Source organism: Canis lupus, chromosome 16, assembly GCF_048164855.1.
Source record: "Canis lupus baileyi chromosome 16, mCanLup2.hap1, whole genome shotgun sequence".
In the NCBI taxonomy this organism is placed as follows: Eukaryota; Metazoa; Chordata; class Mammalia; order Carnivora; family Canidae; genus Canis; species Canis lupus.
In genome coordinates, this window is record NC_132853.1 from 25,574,662 (window position 1) to 25,592,230 (window position 17,569).

The 17,569-nt window shown below is 36.0% G+C and overlaps 1 protein-coding gene across 13 annotated transcripts in view; it reads left to right on the plus strand.

Annotated features, from left to right (window-relative positions):
* The window catches only part of BCAS3 (BCAS3 microtubule associated cell migration factor), a 592,168-nt gene that overhangs the window by 284,154 nt on the left and 290,445 nt on the right, over positions 1–17,569 (plus strand). For all 13 annotated transcript variants that reach the window (XR_012008696.1, XR_012008698.1, XR_012008697.1 and 10 more), the window contains 3 exons: positions 2,315–2,439; positions 5,257–5,422; positions 7,845–7,945. Coding sequence is in view for 10 of the 13 variants with exons in the window: in XM_072779640.1 (XP_072635741.1) it covers positions 2,315–2,439; positions 5,257–5,422; positions 7,845–7,945 (392 nt within the window). In the remaining 3 variants the exon portion in view is untranslated. The remainder of the gene's footprint in view (positions 1–2,314; positions 2,440–5,256; positions 5,423–7,844; positions 7,946–17,569) is intronic.

Genomic DNA, 17,569 nt, shown 5'->3' on the forward strand with positions numbered 1-17,569 from the left:
TAATTGGAAACACCTTTCAGCAAGTTCTGGAATGGTTTTTTCTCTCCTTCTCTCTCCAACCACCTCCCCCCAAACTTCTAAAGGTTAAAAATTACCAAAAGAAGTAAAAGGTGCTAGCTATAGGAACTTACTAGCTCAGTGATAGTAGTTCACTGATGGAAATACAGGCTTTGAAGGAGAATTTACTCTCTACGGTATTACAACAGAGTGCATCATAACCAGGAAGGATAATCTAATGGCGGTTACCCTGATACTGAGGAAAGATACGTGTTTGTTCTGGGGTAGGTGGTGGGGGGTGTCTTCTTTTCTGTTGGTAGGTTATTGTAGTTGTGGCAGATGCAACCAGGAAGACATGAAACTATTTGTAGAACCAGATTCATTTCCTCACAGAAACTTTAAGAAAAACAAAAACAAAATTGTGTCTTTATTCCCTGTCAGTGGAAGTCTGAGTGTGACGTGTTGGTATTTTGACATGGGTGTGGTTTTTAGAAGTAATGATGTGAAGTGATTAGGAAATGTTAATGATGGAAAGAAGAGGCTTCTTTATATATGGCAAAGTGTATTACCATAGATGTGGTACAAAGGAAGAGTCAAAAAGACCAATCAATCACAGTGGCCTCTGATCCAAACTCTTTGCTTTCCCTAGCAGGAAGGTATCAGAGCAGAAGGCTGGGGAAACAAATTATGTGGAAGACTATGTCGAGTGTCATAAGGACCTGGAAACTGAGATTACCAAAGCACAGTCTGATGTTTTAGAAAATTAGTTGAAGGCTGTGTGCCATATAGAAGACAGTTAACAAGCACTGTTGAATACCATGATATGGGAAGGCACTGCCCTGATTGCTCTACGCACATTCCCTAATACAGTGGTTCTTAAATCTGAGCATGCACCAGAATCTCCTGGAGGGTTTGTTTAAAATAAAATAAAATAAAATAAAATAAAATAAAATAAAATAAAATAAAATAAAATAAAATAAAATAAGAATTACTTAAAAAAAAAAAAAGGCCCAGATTATTAGGCCCCACCCCCAGAGTTTGGGGTTTGGCTTGATAAATCTTTATATATTTGAGAAGTTCTCAGGTGGTACTACTAGCCAGGGAGCACACTTAGAGAAAAAATAACAAATAATAACAAATATAAAATAACAAATAACAATGCTTAAGATAACCCTACAAAGTAGGCATGACTGTTTTTATTTTATGTATTAGTGGCCTGAGCTCTGAGAAGTTAAATAACTCAATCAGAGTCACACAGCTAATAAATGGCAGCATTCAGGTTTCTTCTAGACTCCAAAACCCAATCTTTCTCACCCTTTATTCAGAGATAAAAGAGATAAAGGATAGTGAACAAAAGAAGGTAAAATAATGTTATTTGATGATGGAGACTGACGAGCAGAGTAGGAACATCAGAACTTTCATTCCCAACTGGGCTGTGATCTCGACCAATATGCAGTGAGGCTATTTTCTGGTGTATGAATGAGAGAAACCTTACCACCATTTATCCGAGGTGGTCAGAAGAATTGCCAGTGAGCTTTGGGGAAGCCTTTGCCAAATTCAAAGAGAAGAGAAATAAGAGGATTTCACAGAAGATGAAAGGTTGATATTAGAAGTTGATAGCATAAAAGCTAATTTGGGGAAAACAAAGAGGAAAGCAAGTACTTTCTTACAGTAGTTATGTCAGTTACTAATGTGTCCTCAAACATGTGAAGAACAGAACAGAAATAGACACATCATTTTCACCCATGGAAAAAAATAAACAACAAATAGGAAGATTGGTGAATATAATTGCATTGGAGCATTCAATCTTCTCCTCCTACATTGTCTAACTTGTATGTGGCATTGTGGCTGAACCATTTGCAGGGCTCCATTTTGTATCATTTCATTATTTTCATACATGCTGTCTCCAATCAACTGTACTGTCAATCTCATATCTTATATATCAAAATGAAATAATAAACTATTTTATTATTGTGAGATATTTATGCTGGTTCTTGTTGTACTTTAAAATCTCCAGAGAAATGTTATCCATCTGAAAAGAAGTGATTTGGATTTCACCAATACATACTTCAAAAAGGGGTTGATTTTTATGGTTTTTATATGTTAACCATTTTGATAATATTCTAGAATTCTGCAATAATTTTACTTTTATGGCAGAATACAGTCTCATACCTGCAGTTATTACTTAAGTCAAAATGCATGTCCACATTGAAGGGTTTGAATACTTAGGGGTGGAATTTTAAGGAAAATCGGTCACTATCTTGAGGTCCGTGATTCCATCATGGTAATTTTTCTTACTATTATTTTATTTTTTAAGCAAAGTTAAACCACCTCCACAAATTTCACCCAGCAAATCGATGGGCGGAGAATTTTGTGTGGCTGCAATGTTTGGGACATCCAGATCATGGTTTGCAAATAATGCAGGTCTGAAAAGAGAAAAAGGTATGTAGATTATTGAAGCTTAACTTGACACTTGTAATTTTTGTTTCTTGAGGGAAATTCATAGTAGTTTCCATGAATAATCTCAAACCCAGTATTTTCTGAGCCCATTTTTTCCTTTCAGGTAGTATGTCTTTCCTCAGTTCCTCAAGCATCACTAAGGAGAAAAGCTATCATCCTCTCACTATAAATATGAAGTAAATTTCCCATCTGAATGTCTGTATTTTGTTCTGTTGGTGACAGTCTACCAGAGTCCTCAACATTGTTAATTCCATACCACCACACATTTTTACATTATTTTATATTTACATTTTTATAAGCTGATTCCATGGATTGCCTCTGAGATGTGGAGAGAAAAACCTTTGTTATCCCTATTTTTAGAGACAAGGAGCTTGAGATCAGTGAATTTGAATATCTGAGCTAAAAGCACCAATTAGGAGGTGATGGTATCAGAGTTTGAACCCAGATTTTCTAAAGCTCCATCTTGACTTTACAAAACAAACAAACAACCAACAACAACTTTGCCATGTTATAAATTAAGAGATAAAAACAGGCTCCTGCTCAGAAATGAGTTGTCTTTTTTTTTTTTTTAATTTTTTTTAATTTATTTATGATAGTCACAGAGAGAGAGAGAGGCGCAGAGACACAGGCAGAGGGAGAAGCAGGCTCCATGCACCGGGAGCCCGACGTGGGATTCGATCCCGGGTCTCCAGGATCGCGCCCTGGGCCAAAGGCAGGCGCTAAAGCGCTGCGCCACCCAGGGATCCCTTTTTTTTTTTTTAAGATTTATTTATTTAAGAGAGAGAGCACATGAGAGTGTGCACACACACACAGCAAGGGAGAGGCAGAGGGACAGGGGGGAGAGAGAATTTCAAGCAGACTCCATGCTGAGTGCAGAGCCTGACTTGGGGATTGATCCTATGACTCTGAGATCATGACCTAAGCCAAAATCAAGGATTGGATGCTCAACTGACTAAGCTACCCAGGTGCCCCTAAGAATCATATTTTATGGTAACCACTGTTCTTTGAATTTATATAGAGTTGTGTGGGGTTTTTTTTTAAGATTTTTTTTTTTTTATTCATGAGAGACCGAAAGAAAGGCAGAGACATAGGCAGAGGGAGAAGCAGGCTCCCTGCGGGGAGCCCCATGTGGGACTTGATCCAAGGACCCCAGGATCATGCCTGGAGCCGAAGGCAGACACTCAACCACTGAGCCACACAGGTGCCAGTTGTGGTTTTTAAATCCCTGCTTCGATCATCAAGATCAATACCTAAATTTTTTTACATAATTACTGCTTTAGTATGTTACTCCTTATAGTGTGTAGAAGAGTACCTACATTCGTGGACCAGGTATTTAATTTTGAATATTAGAATTTTGCCCTTATTATTTCAAGCACTATTAAAGTAGGTCACAAACTGAGTTGTTAGCGAAGCACTTCTCTGCCCAGCTCCACAGGCTGTATTGTTCTTGGCAAAATGGCCCTGCTTTACGCTTAGTATTGGCAGTCAAACATCAGCCCTCTCCCTTGTTATCGCCTTTCTGTGACCCTTTCCTTGGAAATAAGATCTCAGGCACAGCAGGTTCTTTGCCTAAGTGGGAGAGGATACAGTAAAGTATGCAGGCCTTCCATTTTCTTATCCCATCTTTATTTTTTTGTTACCTCCTTAGTTTTAATGATGCTATCAAAATGACTTTTTGTTACTAGTTAAAACCCTCTGTGAAGCTCGATTTCAAATGCTTCTCCGTTCTCTTCTAATTACCCTTTTAACTTACTACTCCTTTATGTCCCACTGACTGGTCGTTAGCCATTTTCTCAAATCAGCTGTAATTGATTCCACTGGCATGGAGATAAGGTGACCCACCCAGCATTCATGAGCGATTTTATATGCTCCTAGGTTTACTGTAAAACCCAAGATAGAGGACTAAACCTGTTTTCGTAGTGAAGACATGTGTACTCCTTATAAAGTCATTTGATTAGATCCATATTCAGCACCTGACCTTAAAGTATGAGTGGTCTTCATTTACCATAGAGGCCAGTAATCCCATGAAGAGGAAGGCAGAAAGAGGATTTTGGGGAGGAGGACGTGCTTTTTTATTTATTTGTTTTAATCTAGATTTTAAAGACAAAGTTTGGGGAGCCTGGGTAGCTCAGTCAATTAAGTGTCTGACTCCTGATTTTGGTTTAGGTCATAATCTCAGGGTTGTTAGATCAAGACCCGCATTGGGAATCCTTGCTCAGCCAGGAGTCTGCTGGATATTCTCTCCCAACCTCTCCCTCTGTACCTCTCCCCCCTCAAATAAATAAATAAATCTTTAAAAAAAAAAAAAGAGAGAAAGTTTTCCAAGAGAAAGTAGAGCAGTTAGGCTGATTGAGGCATACAGAGAGCCTCTCATGCAGTTAAGTTGGTACATCCTGTGTAACTAAATCTTAGTTCATACAGTGTTCCTCTCCAGGCAGTCTTTCCCTATCCCACCTGATATCATTTTGTTTAATGTGGAACAAATTACATTGCAGAAAAATACAAAAGGCTGTGAAATACTGTTTTACTGTATTAGAATTTTGAGTTTATTTTCATCATTCTTGAAATAAATAGCTTAAGATTTAAAAATATTTTGATAGCACAGAGATTCTCATATTCATGAGCATCTACTTCTAAGAAGCAGTCTTTAGGCAGGAGAGGCACCTCGTGAAAAATCTCCTGCCGTATTTTCTCTCAACAGCCTCAGAAACAGACTGAAAGGTCAGTAACTTGTAAAAATTATTCTGTGTCCCTTTTTTGCCATCATCACACAATCAGCGTCTGTTTTTCTGTTTGTAGATCAGTCCAAACAAGTTGTAGTTGAATCTCTCTACATTATTAGCTGCTATGGGACCTTAGTGGAGCACATGATGGAGCCGCGACCCCTCAGCACTGCCCCCAAGATTAGTGATGACACCCCACTGGAAGTGATGACATCACCTCGAGCCAGCTGGACTCTGGTTAGGTAGTAACTCCTTCCATTGTTTTTAGTAGCTCTATTGAGGTGTAAAATATTAAAAATGTACAATTTGATAAAGATTGACATGTATGCAGTTGGGAAATCATCACTATAATTAACATTATGAATATATCTGTCACACCCAAATGTTTTCTTGTGCCTCTTTGTGGTCTCTCCCTCCTGTCCCTCTTTATCCCTACCTTACCTGCTGAGCTCATGGCAACCAGTGCTCTCTGTCATTAGAGATTAGTTTATAGTTTCTAGAATTGTATATAAATGGAATCATAGTGTATATACTTTTTTTTTGTCTTGCTTCTTTCCACCCAGCAAAGTTCTTGTGATCCATCCCTGTTGTTGCATATATCAGTAATTCCTTTTTTGAGATATAATTTATATGTAATATAGTTCACCCATTTAAGTGAATTTTCAGTAAGTTCTGTACCCATCACCACAGGCAATTTTCATCACCCCCAAAAGAAACTCTATACCTGTTAGCAACTCTCTCCTTTTTCACCAAACCTTTCAGCCTTAGGCAACCACAATTTACTTTCTTTTTTTTTAATATTTTTTAAAATTTTTATTTATTTATGATAGTCACAGAGAGAGAGAGAGAGAGAGAGAGAGAGGCAGAGACACAGGCAGAGGGAGAAGCAGGCTCCATGCACCGGGAGCCCAATGTGGGATTCGATCCCGGGTATCCAGGATTGGATCCCTGGGCCAAAGGCAGGCACCAAACCGCTGCGTCACCCAGGGATCCCGCACAATTTACTTTCTTTTTGGATTTGCTACTAAGAACATTCTGTATAAGTGGAATCATGCAAAATGTGACCTTTTGCATCTGACTTTCTTCATTTAGCGTAATGTTTTCAAGGTCCATCCATGTTATAACATGTATCCGAACTTCATTCTTTTTTTTTGGCCAAATAATAGTCCACTGCATGAATATACCACATTTTGTGTCTATTTGTTTATCCATTTCATTTATCCAGCTGATGACATTTCCACTTTTTATTTTTTTTTAATTTTTATTTATTATTTATGATAGTCACAGAGAGAGAGAGAGAGAGGCAGAGACACAGGCAGAGGGAGAAGCAGGCTCCATGCACCGGGAGCCCGACGTGGGATTCGATCCCGGGTCTCCAGGATCGCGCCCTGGGCCAAAGGCAGGCGCCAAATCGCTTCGCCACCCAGGGATCCCCATTTCCACTTTTTAGCTGTCATGATTATCCTAAGAACATTCATGTACAAATTTTTGTGTGATCATTTTTTCAGTTGCCATATGCCTCCTTTTGAATTACTTTGTCCTTGCATCTTTGTATTTTTGTGTGATCATATGTTTTCAGTTGCCATATGCCTCCTTTTGAACTACTTTGTCCTTGCATCTTTGTATTACATTTTCTAGAACTTGGGTTTTTTTTCTATCCCACATATAGAGCTTTAGTGCTTCCTCTATTTCCAGTCTCATGTTTACTGAAAATAAAAAGTACATTGGAATGGCCATTAAGGGGACTGGAAACTAATATAAATAGGTTAAAAGATTTCCTTTAAGATGATTCCCCAATATATGATGGCTAAACATTGTAGAAATGTTTTTAAGAATCAGAGACCTTCTCAAAAGTACATGATCATTAGAATCTTTATAAGCAAGTATAAAGAAGGAGAAATTAAATTCTGGAATAAAACCTGTTTGATACAGTGTACAGTGGTACAGAAGAGGCAGGAAAAAATTCATCCTGACAAGTATGGAAGGAAAGAGACAAAAATGGATATTAAAATGATCCCTCTCCTTTTGACATTTTAAAATATTCTTATATTGATTTTTGGAGGCTCCAGCATTCTTTACTACTACTTTACTAGTCTAGATTGATCTGATCAATATCTTATTTATCAAGCTATTTAGGAGCAGGCAGATCTAATTAAAATTACTGCACCATCATTGTTGAAATAAATGGCTTATTTTGGAACTCAGATACTAATTAGGTCTATTATAAGTCAGCCATTCATTTAACTGTGTGGGGTTTTTTTAAACCACTTTTCCCTGCTTTATTTTATTTTAAAATAAGCACATTCTGAGAATAGCGAGCTCCAACAGTTGTCCAAAAGTAGGTAAAATTAGAGCTACTTAGTCATGACATGTGAATTCCACACTTCCTCTCCATGTAGTGCTTTGAATGTGTTGTCTATCCTCTTGGAAGGTCTTCTGCTGTTTAATATCAGCTCTATGTAATCGTATGACTCACTGCCACCTTTTTATTCTTTTTAAGCAAATGGCCTCATATTTCAGGTTTCAACACTCCCAACAAGTTCACTTTAATGATTACAAAGATAGTGTGAGTTTAGTATCAGTGTCTATAAGTGGTGACAGTAATAGTGATTTACATCCCATCTATTAAGCTTAAATATTAATATTCTTCTGCCATTTCCTTAGAACTCCTCAATGGAATGAATTGCAACCACCATTTAATGCAAACCACCCTCTGCTCCTCGCTGCAGATGCAGTCCAGTATTATCAGTTCCTGCTTGCTGGCTGTAAGTAGTTCTCATTGTTTTTACCTTCTATACAGTGTTTTGAGATTTCCTCTTAAAATGCTGACTTTTAACGCAGCCGTGCATATCACCATGGATCCAGAGGCCATAGGCCATAAATAATCAGATTGAGGCAAGTAAGATATGTAATATGAATGTAAACCAGAAGCCTTAGTGCATATTAAGTATGCGTCTGGCTGTTCATATTCCTTGGCCATGAGATATACTCCTGCAATTATGTAAGTTCATGAGGGTATATCTGGTGGTCTCGAAAGTTTTTGTTTTTTAAATGAGGATACTAGGATATAATAAACTTCATAAAACTTGGTATCTTGAAAAAGAATAAGCACATTTCACTGTGAAAAGTATCAGCAAGTTTTTCTTTTTGTAGATTTTATTTGGAACAATGAAGTAATGATTGCAACTCCATTGGGGTTTACTTTCATATCTAAACCCTGAGGAGAACATGACACTGAGCTAGAAACAGCTTATTTTGTAGGGGAGGCATGGAAAGACAATTTAATATTTATTATCCAGTTTATGATCATAGAATTAAAAATTCTTTACAATTATAATTTAATTTTGTAGGATTGGCTGGATCCTTAATTTAACTTGAAGGCTGTGAGTGCTGTATGTTTTTAAGAAACTTCTTAAAAATCAACATTGACATGCTTTTAATGGAGTTTTGTTGTATTGAACTTACTATCTTGCCTGGCTGTTTTATGCAGCATGAAGTAAAATAGTTCTAAAACTATTTTATTTTATGTTTATAATATGTTACATATACTTGAAACAAAATTTACTGACTTTGCTTGAAATTTCTGAAACTTCATAATTGTAACTCATAGTTGGCAGTCTTGTTTTCTTATAAAATTGATTCTCCAGCATGTATTTACTGAGTGACTTCTATGTGTCAGGCACTTGTGATTTAAACATGAATAGCATGTTGCTTCTGTTCTCAGTTCACTAATTTGAGCATTTAATAAAAAAGTAAAATGAACTATGAGTGCAAAACTTTAGTTGCTAAAGCCCTTATAGTGGGGTATATGTAAGTCGTTTTGGGTTCAAGAAGCAGTAAAAGTTAGGTTTTAGTTTTTTTGTTTTTTTTGTTTTTTTTTTTTTCTTTTTTTTATGAGAGACACACAGAGAGAGGCAGAGACATAGGCAAAGGGAGAAGCAGGCTCCCACTAGGGAGCCAGATATAGGACTCAATCCCAGGACCCCAGGATCACGACCTGAGCCGAAGGCAGATGCCCAACCATCAAGCTACCCAGGTGCCCCCTGGTTCTAGGTTATTAAAGCATATATTTAATTCTTATCATTTGAATTAGAAAAAAATGACATTTATATAATATCAAATTAAAATCATAAGAATGCTTTCCCCGTACCTCTCAACGCGGATGAAAATAACTAGTTGTTAAGTAGAGTTGAATCAGAATTAATTTTGGTTTGCTTTGTTTTGTTATTTTGATATCTTGTGATTTATTGTGTTCAGTAGGCAAACAATAGCAAATCCCAGATATATAAGACAAAGAGGCAAAAATGAAATGCAGCTCTGTCCCTTAATATTTGTGTTCCAGCAAATTAAGCTGATTGGCATTACTTGATTTTAGCAACTCTAAACACCTTTCTCTAATTTTTAGAATTACAGAGGTCCCCAGGTGCACAGTTTAAGAATCACCCCTCTAAAAAAAAAAAAAAAAAAAAGAATCACCCCTCTAGGCAGTAGCAAGCCACCAAATGTTTTCAGGCATTGGAGTGACACCATCAGAACTTCATTTTAGAAAGATCATTCTGGTAGTGTTGTTGTAATGGTAGGTTCAAAGGAGGGGAGTGGTATCAGGGGAGGGGTGTGGACACTTGATGATCCTAGGGAAAGATGAGAGGGCTTTAATGAAGTCTGTATTACAGAGGAGACAGGGCAAACCTGTGAGATGTTGCAGAGATGGAATAGAAAGGAATTAGAGATAATTTGAAAGAAAGGAGTCACTGATGATTCTATGGTTTCTAATTAAAATATGTCATATAAATATGTTTCAAGTTAGACCATTCCAAGTGGACTAGCTAGCATTAGGACAAGGATAAAAAGGTCTGAGTTCCCTTTCCAAATCACCTCTCAATAATTTGATAAATATAAAATATTAATAGCAATACTTGCTCTTTATAACGGTATTGTTACAGTCAATGAAGGGATGCTAAAGTTATGTAACTGTAAAAAAAGAACCCAAACTAATAATATAGTATATTGTTAAATAACTTACATTTAAACTAAAAAAAAAAAGAAAAAACTCCCTGTAAAACAGTTTAAGTATTATTCTACATCTTTTTTCTTATCTCAAAAGTATTGATTTTCAAATAATAGACTTCAGAGACTTAATAATGGAATACCTATTCTGACTATGTGATCTCGTCATGTTGTAGTATCTACTATGTAAGTGATGGATGTAATATATTTGTTTTCTTTCATTTTGTGAAATGTCACTGAGATAATTTAATAGTTTAAAAAAAAAACACCTAAGAAGTAGGTAATTTTGTAATAATTATTACATTACTTCTTTACATTGATGGTAGAGACACAGAATTAGCCTGATTTTGAAGTCCCTGTTTTCTTACATAAAGAAAGACTATTTGATTGGGAGTCTTGGACATGCCATATATTACGGGACTGAAGCAATTAAATATGCAAAAGATGGACATCTGCGTCAGAGAAATAAAAGCTTGAAATACAATTGGTAAAAGCAATGCTGGAGCCAGTTTAGAGAGAATGTTTTTACCTGCCCATCTGTTGAGTCCTTTATGCAAGTTAGACCCTCATTAAGAAGACAATCTTATTACCTTCTTGCTTTCTCTCCAGTTCTTCTTACTGAAACCATTTGAAAAGATGTGACCTCTTAAAACAAAAGTATACCATACTTGATGCTGGGAAGCTTTTTGATTTAATTATATTGAAAATCACCTCTTATTTCTCTGCTTAAAGAATTGATAAATATATTACTGAAAGTATTTTCAGGTATAACCATTTGGAGTAAAACTCTAATGCAAACTTGTCAGAGGTCGCAAGCATTGTTTTTTTTTTTTTTTTGGTTGTATTTGGATCTGTGGATCAAATGAAGTAGACTTGTACAAACTCCGGAAATTTTAATAATAGTAGACAAAGCATGATGTAAATGGAAATGGGAAAGAGACTTTGTCTCAGGGAGAAGAGAGTAGGAGAGCAGGATGTTTAGCAAGGAATCCCCACTCCCCTTCCAGCCTGTAATCATAATAAATACACTGCTAGTTGATAAACAGAGCTCTGCAAATGTGGCAAAAGGGTGACTGATGGGGGAAGGGAAGAGAAACCTGTCTGAACCACTAAAGACTTCTCACCTAACTTTAAAGTGAAGGAAGTAGAAACTCCAAATTTTGTGAGGTTTTTTAAATTTACATTTTTAATTTTTCTTTTCTTTTTTAGAGAGCATGAGGGGCAGAGGAAGAAGGGGCAGTGGGAGAAGGAGACAGAAAATTTAAAGCAGGCTCCATACCTAGCAGGGAGCCTCAGATGAGGCTATGATCTCATGACCCTGAAATCATGACCTGAACTAGAATCAAGAGTAGGATTCTTAACCAACTGAGCCACCTAGGTACCCCAGATTTTGTGTTCTTAACTGTAGTCCCCTTTCTCACCTATATTAATTGAATGGGAATGATAGAAAATTAAGGAATTTTGATCTATCAGATATCGAATTGTAATAGAATGCTCCTTGGAGCATTCTGTGGAGGCAGAGATGTCTTCCTCATTATTGGGTTGAACTATAGGAAATTGCCATTTTGAGTAAGTAAAACAGGAGTCCAGTATCAGCAAATTCATGCAGTTTGAGTAGATTGATTTAAATGTATAAAGTGAATGCGTAGATGGTAATCTAATCTGTATAGCTCAGTAAAGGTAAAAGTCAAGAATCTAGTATCAAAAAAAAATTTTGCTTTGGTCATAAGAACTCTCAGGAATAGTGTATAAAAAGATTATAGCAGAGGAGATTAGTAATTTTTGTGTTAACACTATTTTTTCCTTTGAAAAAAATTACATACTGTAATTACCTTTTCTAAAATAGGCCCTTTATTTCAGTATTTTCTGTGCCAGAAACAAAGATAAACATTAGAAGAGACTAACAAATATCATCTGGCTTTGAATATCATCTCAAAATAGACAATAACTTTTTCTTTAGTCTGCTTCAGAGTTTCCCAAATTGTAAATTAAAGATAGAGCTTACTGAGTTGACTTGGGAAAGCTTTGTGTTTTTTTCTTTTTTAAAGATTTTATTTATTTATTCAGGAGAGACACAGGAAGAGAGGCAGAGACACAGGTAGAGGGAGGAGAAGCAGGCTCCATGCAAGGAGCCCGATGTGGAACTCAATCTCGGGAATCCAGGATCATGCTCTGAGCCAAAGGCAGATGCTCAATTGCTGAGCCACCCAGGCATTTGGTGAAAGTTTTATTTAGGGGGAAAATCACATTTCCTCCTTTTCTTTCAGGTAATTTGGCATCAGCATTATTTTTATGTTGCTAACATTAGCTTTGTTGGGGGAAGGTCAGACTTTGAACTTCTTTCTGAGGTGATCCCTGGGTATGTGAGAAGTTCCTTTCTAAGCTTATTGAGGTTTTTTTTTTTTTTTTTTTTTTTTTTGTTAAATGATAACAAGAGATCATTCAGCAGAAACATAGCTTTGATACACAATAGAAAGGTGATCAGAATCCATAGAACCTCTCTGTTTTACTGGGGATATAATTGTTTTCTTCTACCTTTAAAAGCATTATAGGAAAGGTGGGGAGAAGCTTTGACACCATTATGAAAAGGAATGAAAAACACAAAAGATGGTTAAAACCTATATGTTTCAGATCTATATATTTCAGTTGGATTTAGAATCTTTTGTGTGTGAAAATAATGTTCTTTATTGGGTATTTCTTGAGGCTTCATTTGAGATTTACCATTCCGCCTGAAATAACAACAAAAAAGAGAATATATAAAACAACTGTTTTACTAACAGCAGGGAATGAAGGACATTGATTCCCGGGACATCAGAAACAAATGAGGCAAACCTTACCACTGTCTCCATTTATTGCTCTGAAAGAGTTTGTGGGCTGTGCTGCAATGGAGGGGGGTGGGTTTCCAAGTGGAATGAATACAAGGGGAATGGAGCAGTCCAGTAAGACCATGGAAGAGCATCTATCAGCAAACTATTATGAACTATTATTGTAAATGAAGTTTTACTCCAACAACCACACCATTTCATTTATATATTGTCTATGGCTGCTTTAAAATTATAACCACAGATTTGAGTAATCATGATCCACAAGCTCTATTTTACTATTTGTTAACTCCTAACCTAGAATTTGCTGGATAGGCCATCAGAGAGAATGGATCTGCATAGAATGTGAACTCTGAAGATGTGCAGAGGGTCCTCCTCAAGTATTCAGCCCAGTACTGGTGCTTGTAGGAAACTGCTGGAAGCCAAGGAAAGAACCATCAGAGAGTCCTAGAGGGCACAGAGCCTAGAGCTCACACAGGGTCAGAAATAGTGACTCTAAAACGGTTATTGTAACTGTATTTCATGTATTTGAAAAGTTAAGTGGAGACATGGGAAATTTGAAAGATTCAAATCAAAGTTCTAAATAAGAAAGCCTAAATATGAAAGCTGCACTGGATAAGATTGAGGATAAACTAGAAATTGATGAAGAAAATGTTAGTGAACTTGACATAAACTAAGAGAAATTTTCCAAAGTGAAACACAGAAGAAACCAGTATAATATTTGAAATAGCTTCACTGAGCTGTGGGATAACCTATACTTGAAATCAGAGTCCCTGATAGAGGGAAGGGGGTGGTATGACAAGAGAAATAGCCAGAAAACGTCCAAATCTGATGCCAACTATTAACTCACAGATCCATGAAGTTGAATAAGTCTTGAGCACAAGAAACTTGAAGAAAACCGTACCAAAGTACATTATAATCAAATTGCTGAAAATTATTTAAAAAGAGAAAAATCTTAAAAGCAGCTAGAAGTAAAATATATATATATATATATATATATACACACACACACACACACACACACACACACACACACACCAAGGCAAAAATGGTAAGAATGACAGATTTAAGTACTGAAAGGAAGCAACTATTAATCTAGAATTCTATGTCCCCCCCCCAAAAAAAATTGAGAGAACTTTTTTTCAGATATACAAAATTTTTTTTAAATGATTAGCAGTAGATGTGCTTTATATGGCATGTTAAGTCCTTGAAGCAGAAGAAAAAGAATACCAGATGGAAAGGAATAAAGAAGACTGAAAATGGTTAATATATACAGTATGTGGGGGGTTTGGGTAATGGTTTATGTCTCTATAAAATAAAATTTACTGTTGGGGCACCTGGGTGGCTCAGTGGGTTAAGCAGCTGACTTTTGGTTTTGGTTCAGGTCATGATCTCAGGGTCATGGGATCGAGCCCCACATAGGGCTCCCAGCTGGCTATGGAGTCTGCTTAAGATTTTCTCCCTCTCTCTCTGCCTCTCTCCAACATTCATTGTCTCTCTCTCTCTCTCTCTCCCCCCTCCCACACCCTCCCACTCCCTTCCACTTTCCCTCTCTCTCTCTCTCCAAAATAAATAAATAAGTAAATAAATAAATAAATAAAATAAAACTTACTGTTAATGCAAAAACAGTATCTATGTATTGAAGTCTTTAAAATACACATGGATGTATATACACACATATGTGTGTGTATATGTATATATTTTGTGTGTGTGTGTATATAATGTATGACAACAGTAGTGTTAAGTCCAGGAGTATGGGAAATGGAACTATTAAAAGGTTTTTAAAATATATGTGAGTGGTATCACATCACTTGAAGGTAAACTGTGATATGTATAATGAAATGTATGTGATGTATATAATGAAACCTAGACCAAGAAAGAAAATAAAAGGGAAACAAGCAAGATGTAACCCTGAGCATATCAGTACTCACATTAGTTATAAATGGTCTAAACATCCTAATAAAAAAATCAAAGATTGTCAAATTGGATAAAAAGCCCCAACTATATTGCTTCTTAGGTGAAACATACTTAAACCCTGAGTTACATTAATATCAGACTTTATGGAATATCCTACCCAACAAAGGAGGATACACATTCTTTTCAAGTGTACAGCAAACAGTGACCAGGATAGGCCATCTTGTGGGCCATCAAACAATTCTGAATAATTGAAAAGCTTTCAAGTCATTCAAAGTATATATTCTCTGACCACAGTAGAATTAAATAAGAAATGAATAACAGATCCCTGGAAAATCCACAAATATTTGGAAACTAAACAACATACTTTTAAATAATACATGGTTCACAGAGGAAATCAAAAGGGAAATTAGAAATTATTTTGAACTGAATGAAAATGACAACAGAACAGATCCATATCTTAGAATACTATTCAGGAAAAAAAAAGTGGATTGAAGTATAAATATGTGGAACAAATTGGATGAGTCTCGAAAATATTTTGCCAAGTGAAAAAGCCAATCTCAAAAGTTTGCTTATGATAAGTCTTAAAAGTACCATGAGAAGAAAGGGTTCCATTTATTTAACATTCTCAAAATGACAAAATTATAGAGATGAATAACAGATTAGTGTTAACCAGGGCTTAGAGACAGAATTAGAAGGGAAGGGTTGGCTGTGACTATGAAGGGTTAGGTAGATCTTTGTGGTGATGACATAGCTCTGTATCTTGATTATATTAGAGGTTCCACAAATAAACATGTGACGAAATTGGATAGAACTCTATACAAGCACACAAACAATGCACATACCCTCATACAAAATGAATATATGTAAAATTGTATATATAAAACTGATGAATAAAGTCTGTGGATTGTACCAGTGATGATTTCCTGGTTCTGAAACTAGGTTAAGGCTATACAAGACTGCATTATACTATTTTGCAATGTTTCATGAATCTTTTTTTTTTTTAATTTTTTAATTTATTTATGATAGTCACAGAGAGAGAGAGAGGCAGAGACACAGGCAGAGGGAGAGGGAGAAGCAGGCTCCATGCACCGGGAGCCCGACATGGGATTTGATCCCGGGTCTCCAAGATCGCGCCCTGGGCCAAAGGCAGGCGCCAAACCGCTGCGCCACCCAGGGATCCCTGTTTCATGAATTTATAATCATTTCAAAATACAAACTTTAAAGAAAAATAGAAAAACATGTGGGATAGTACTGTCTCAGTATTCAAGAGCAATTTTATAGGACTAAATAGTGCCTAATGTTCTGAAAGCAATGGCCTCAGCTTCCACATTCAGACACTAGAAAAAGAAGAGCATATTAAACCAAAAGAAAGGAAAGGATAGAGATCGGAGTGGAAATCAGTGAAATAGAAAACATATAAACAATAGAAAAAATAGAAATAATATAGAAAAACAAAAAATCAATTAAAGCATAATGTCATGGGGTGGTTTTCTTCTGCTTGCAGTTTGTAGGATTCTTGGATTTGTGAATTTATAGTTTTCATGAAATTTGAACATTTTTATGCAGTTATTTGTTCAAATCTTCCTCTCTCCTTTTGTGACTCCAATTGTATGTATGTTGACCATCTGATATTTTCCTAGCTTACTGAATTTCTGTTCAGTTTTTAAAATTATTTTCTCTCTCTGATTTTGTATAATTTATATTTCTACATACTTAAATAAATCAAGTCTTCTACTCTACTCTGCCTAATCATCTGTTGGTTTTGTTCAACGTGTTTTTTTCATTTTAGATATCATGTTTTTCATCTCTAGAAGTCATATTTGGATCTTTTTTATATCTTTCATTTCTTTCCTTGCCATGTATGTGTTTGAACATATGGAACATTTATTTTATAATAGCTGTTTTAGAATCCCTATGTTCTAATTACTTTTACCACTATGATGTTTCTTGGAGGTTTTTCTATTGATTGATTTTTCTCCTAGGTCTGGGTTGTGTTTTCCTGCTTCTTTATGTCCCTAATGATTTTTGGTAGGATGCTGGGCATTTTCAGTTTCATGTTGTGAAGTGGTGAATTGTTCTTTATTCCTAGGATGCATTCATATTACTTGGAATAAATTTGATTCTTTCAATGCTTATTCTTAAGCTTTATTATGGAGGGTTCAAAATAGCCTTTTGCTTAGGCCTAATTTAGTTATTTTAGGAGATAATGTAAATCTAGTCTCTCTTATATGGCTGGTAGTGGAAATGTAGGATCATAATTATTTTTTAAACTTAAGGTGCTTTAATCCTATGTATTATCTTAATCTTGCATTTCACCAGTTCTGCAGTTTTACTTTTGGCTCTTTTTACTTCTATCTCTATCATAAATACAAATAAGAAACATATATGTGAGTATCCATATAACACATTGTGATACATACTATGCTAGTAGCTTGAATTAATTGGTAATAGAAATTCAAAGAAGGAAGAAGTTATTAATAGAGATGAAGAGACATGGCTGAGGAGGTTGCATCTATAGGATTTGGGACTGCGTGAGATGACTGAAGAAAAGTGAGGAGGAAAGGGTGACTTGGGCAATAGGTTATGCCATTCATTGCAATATTAAGAGAACTGTGTTGCCTAGAGTAGGACAGAGAATTGGTG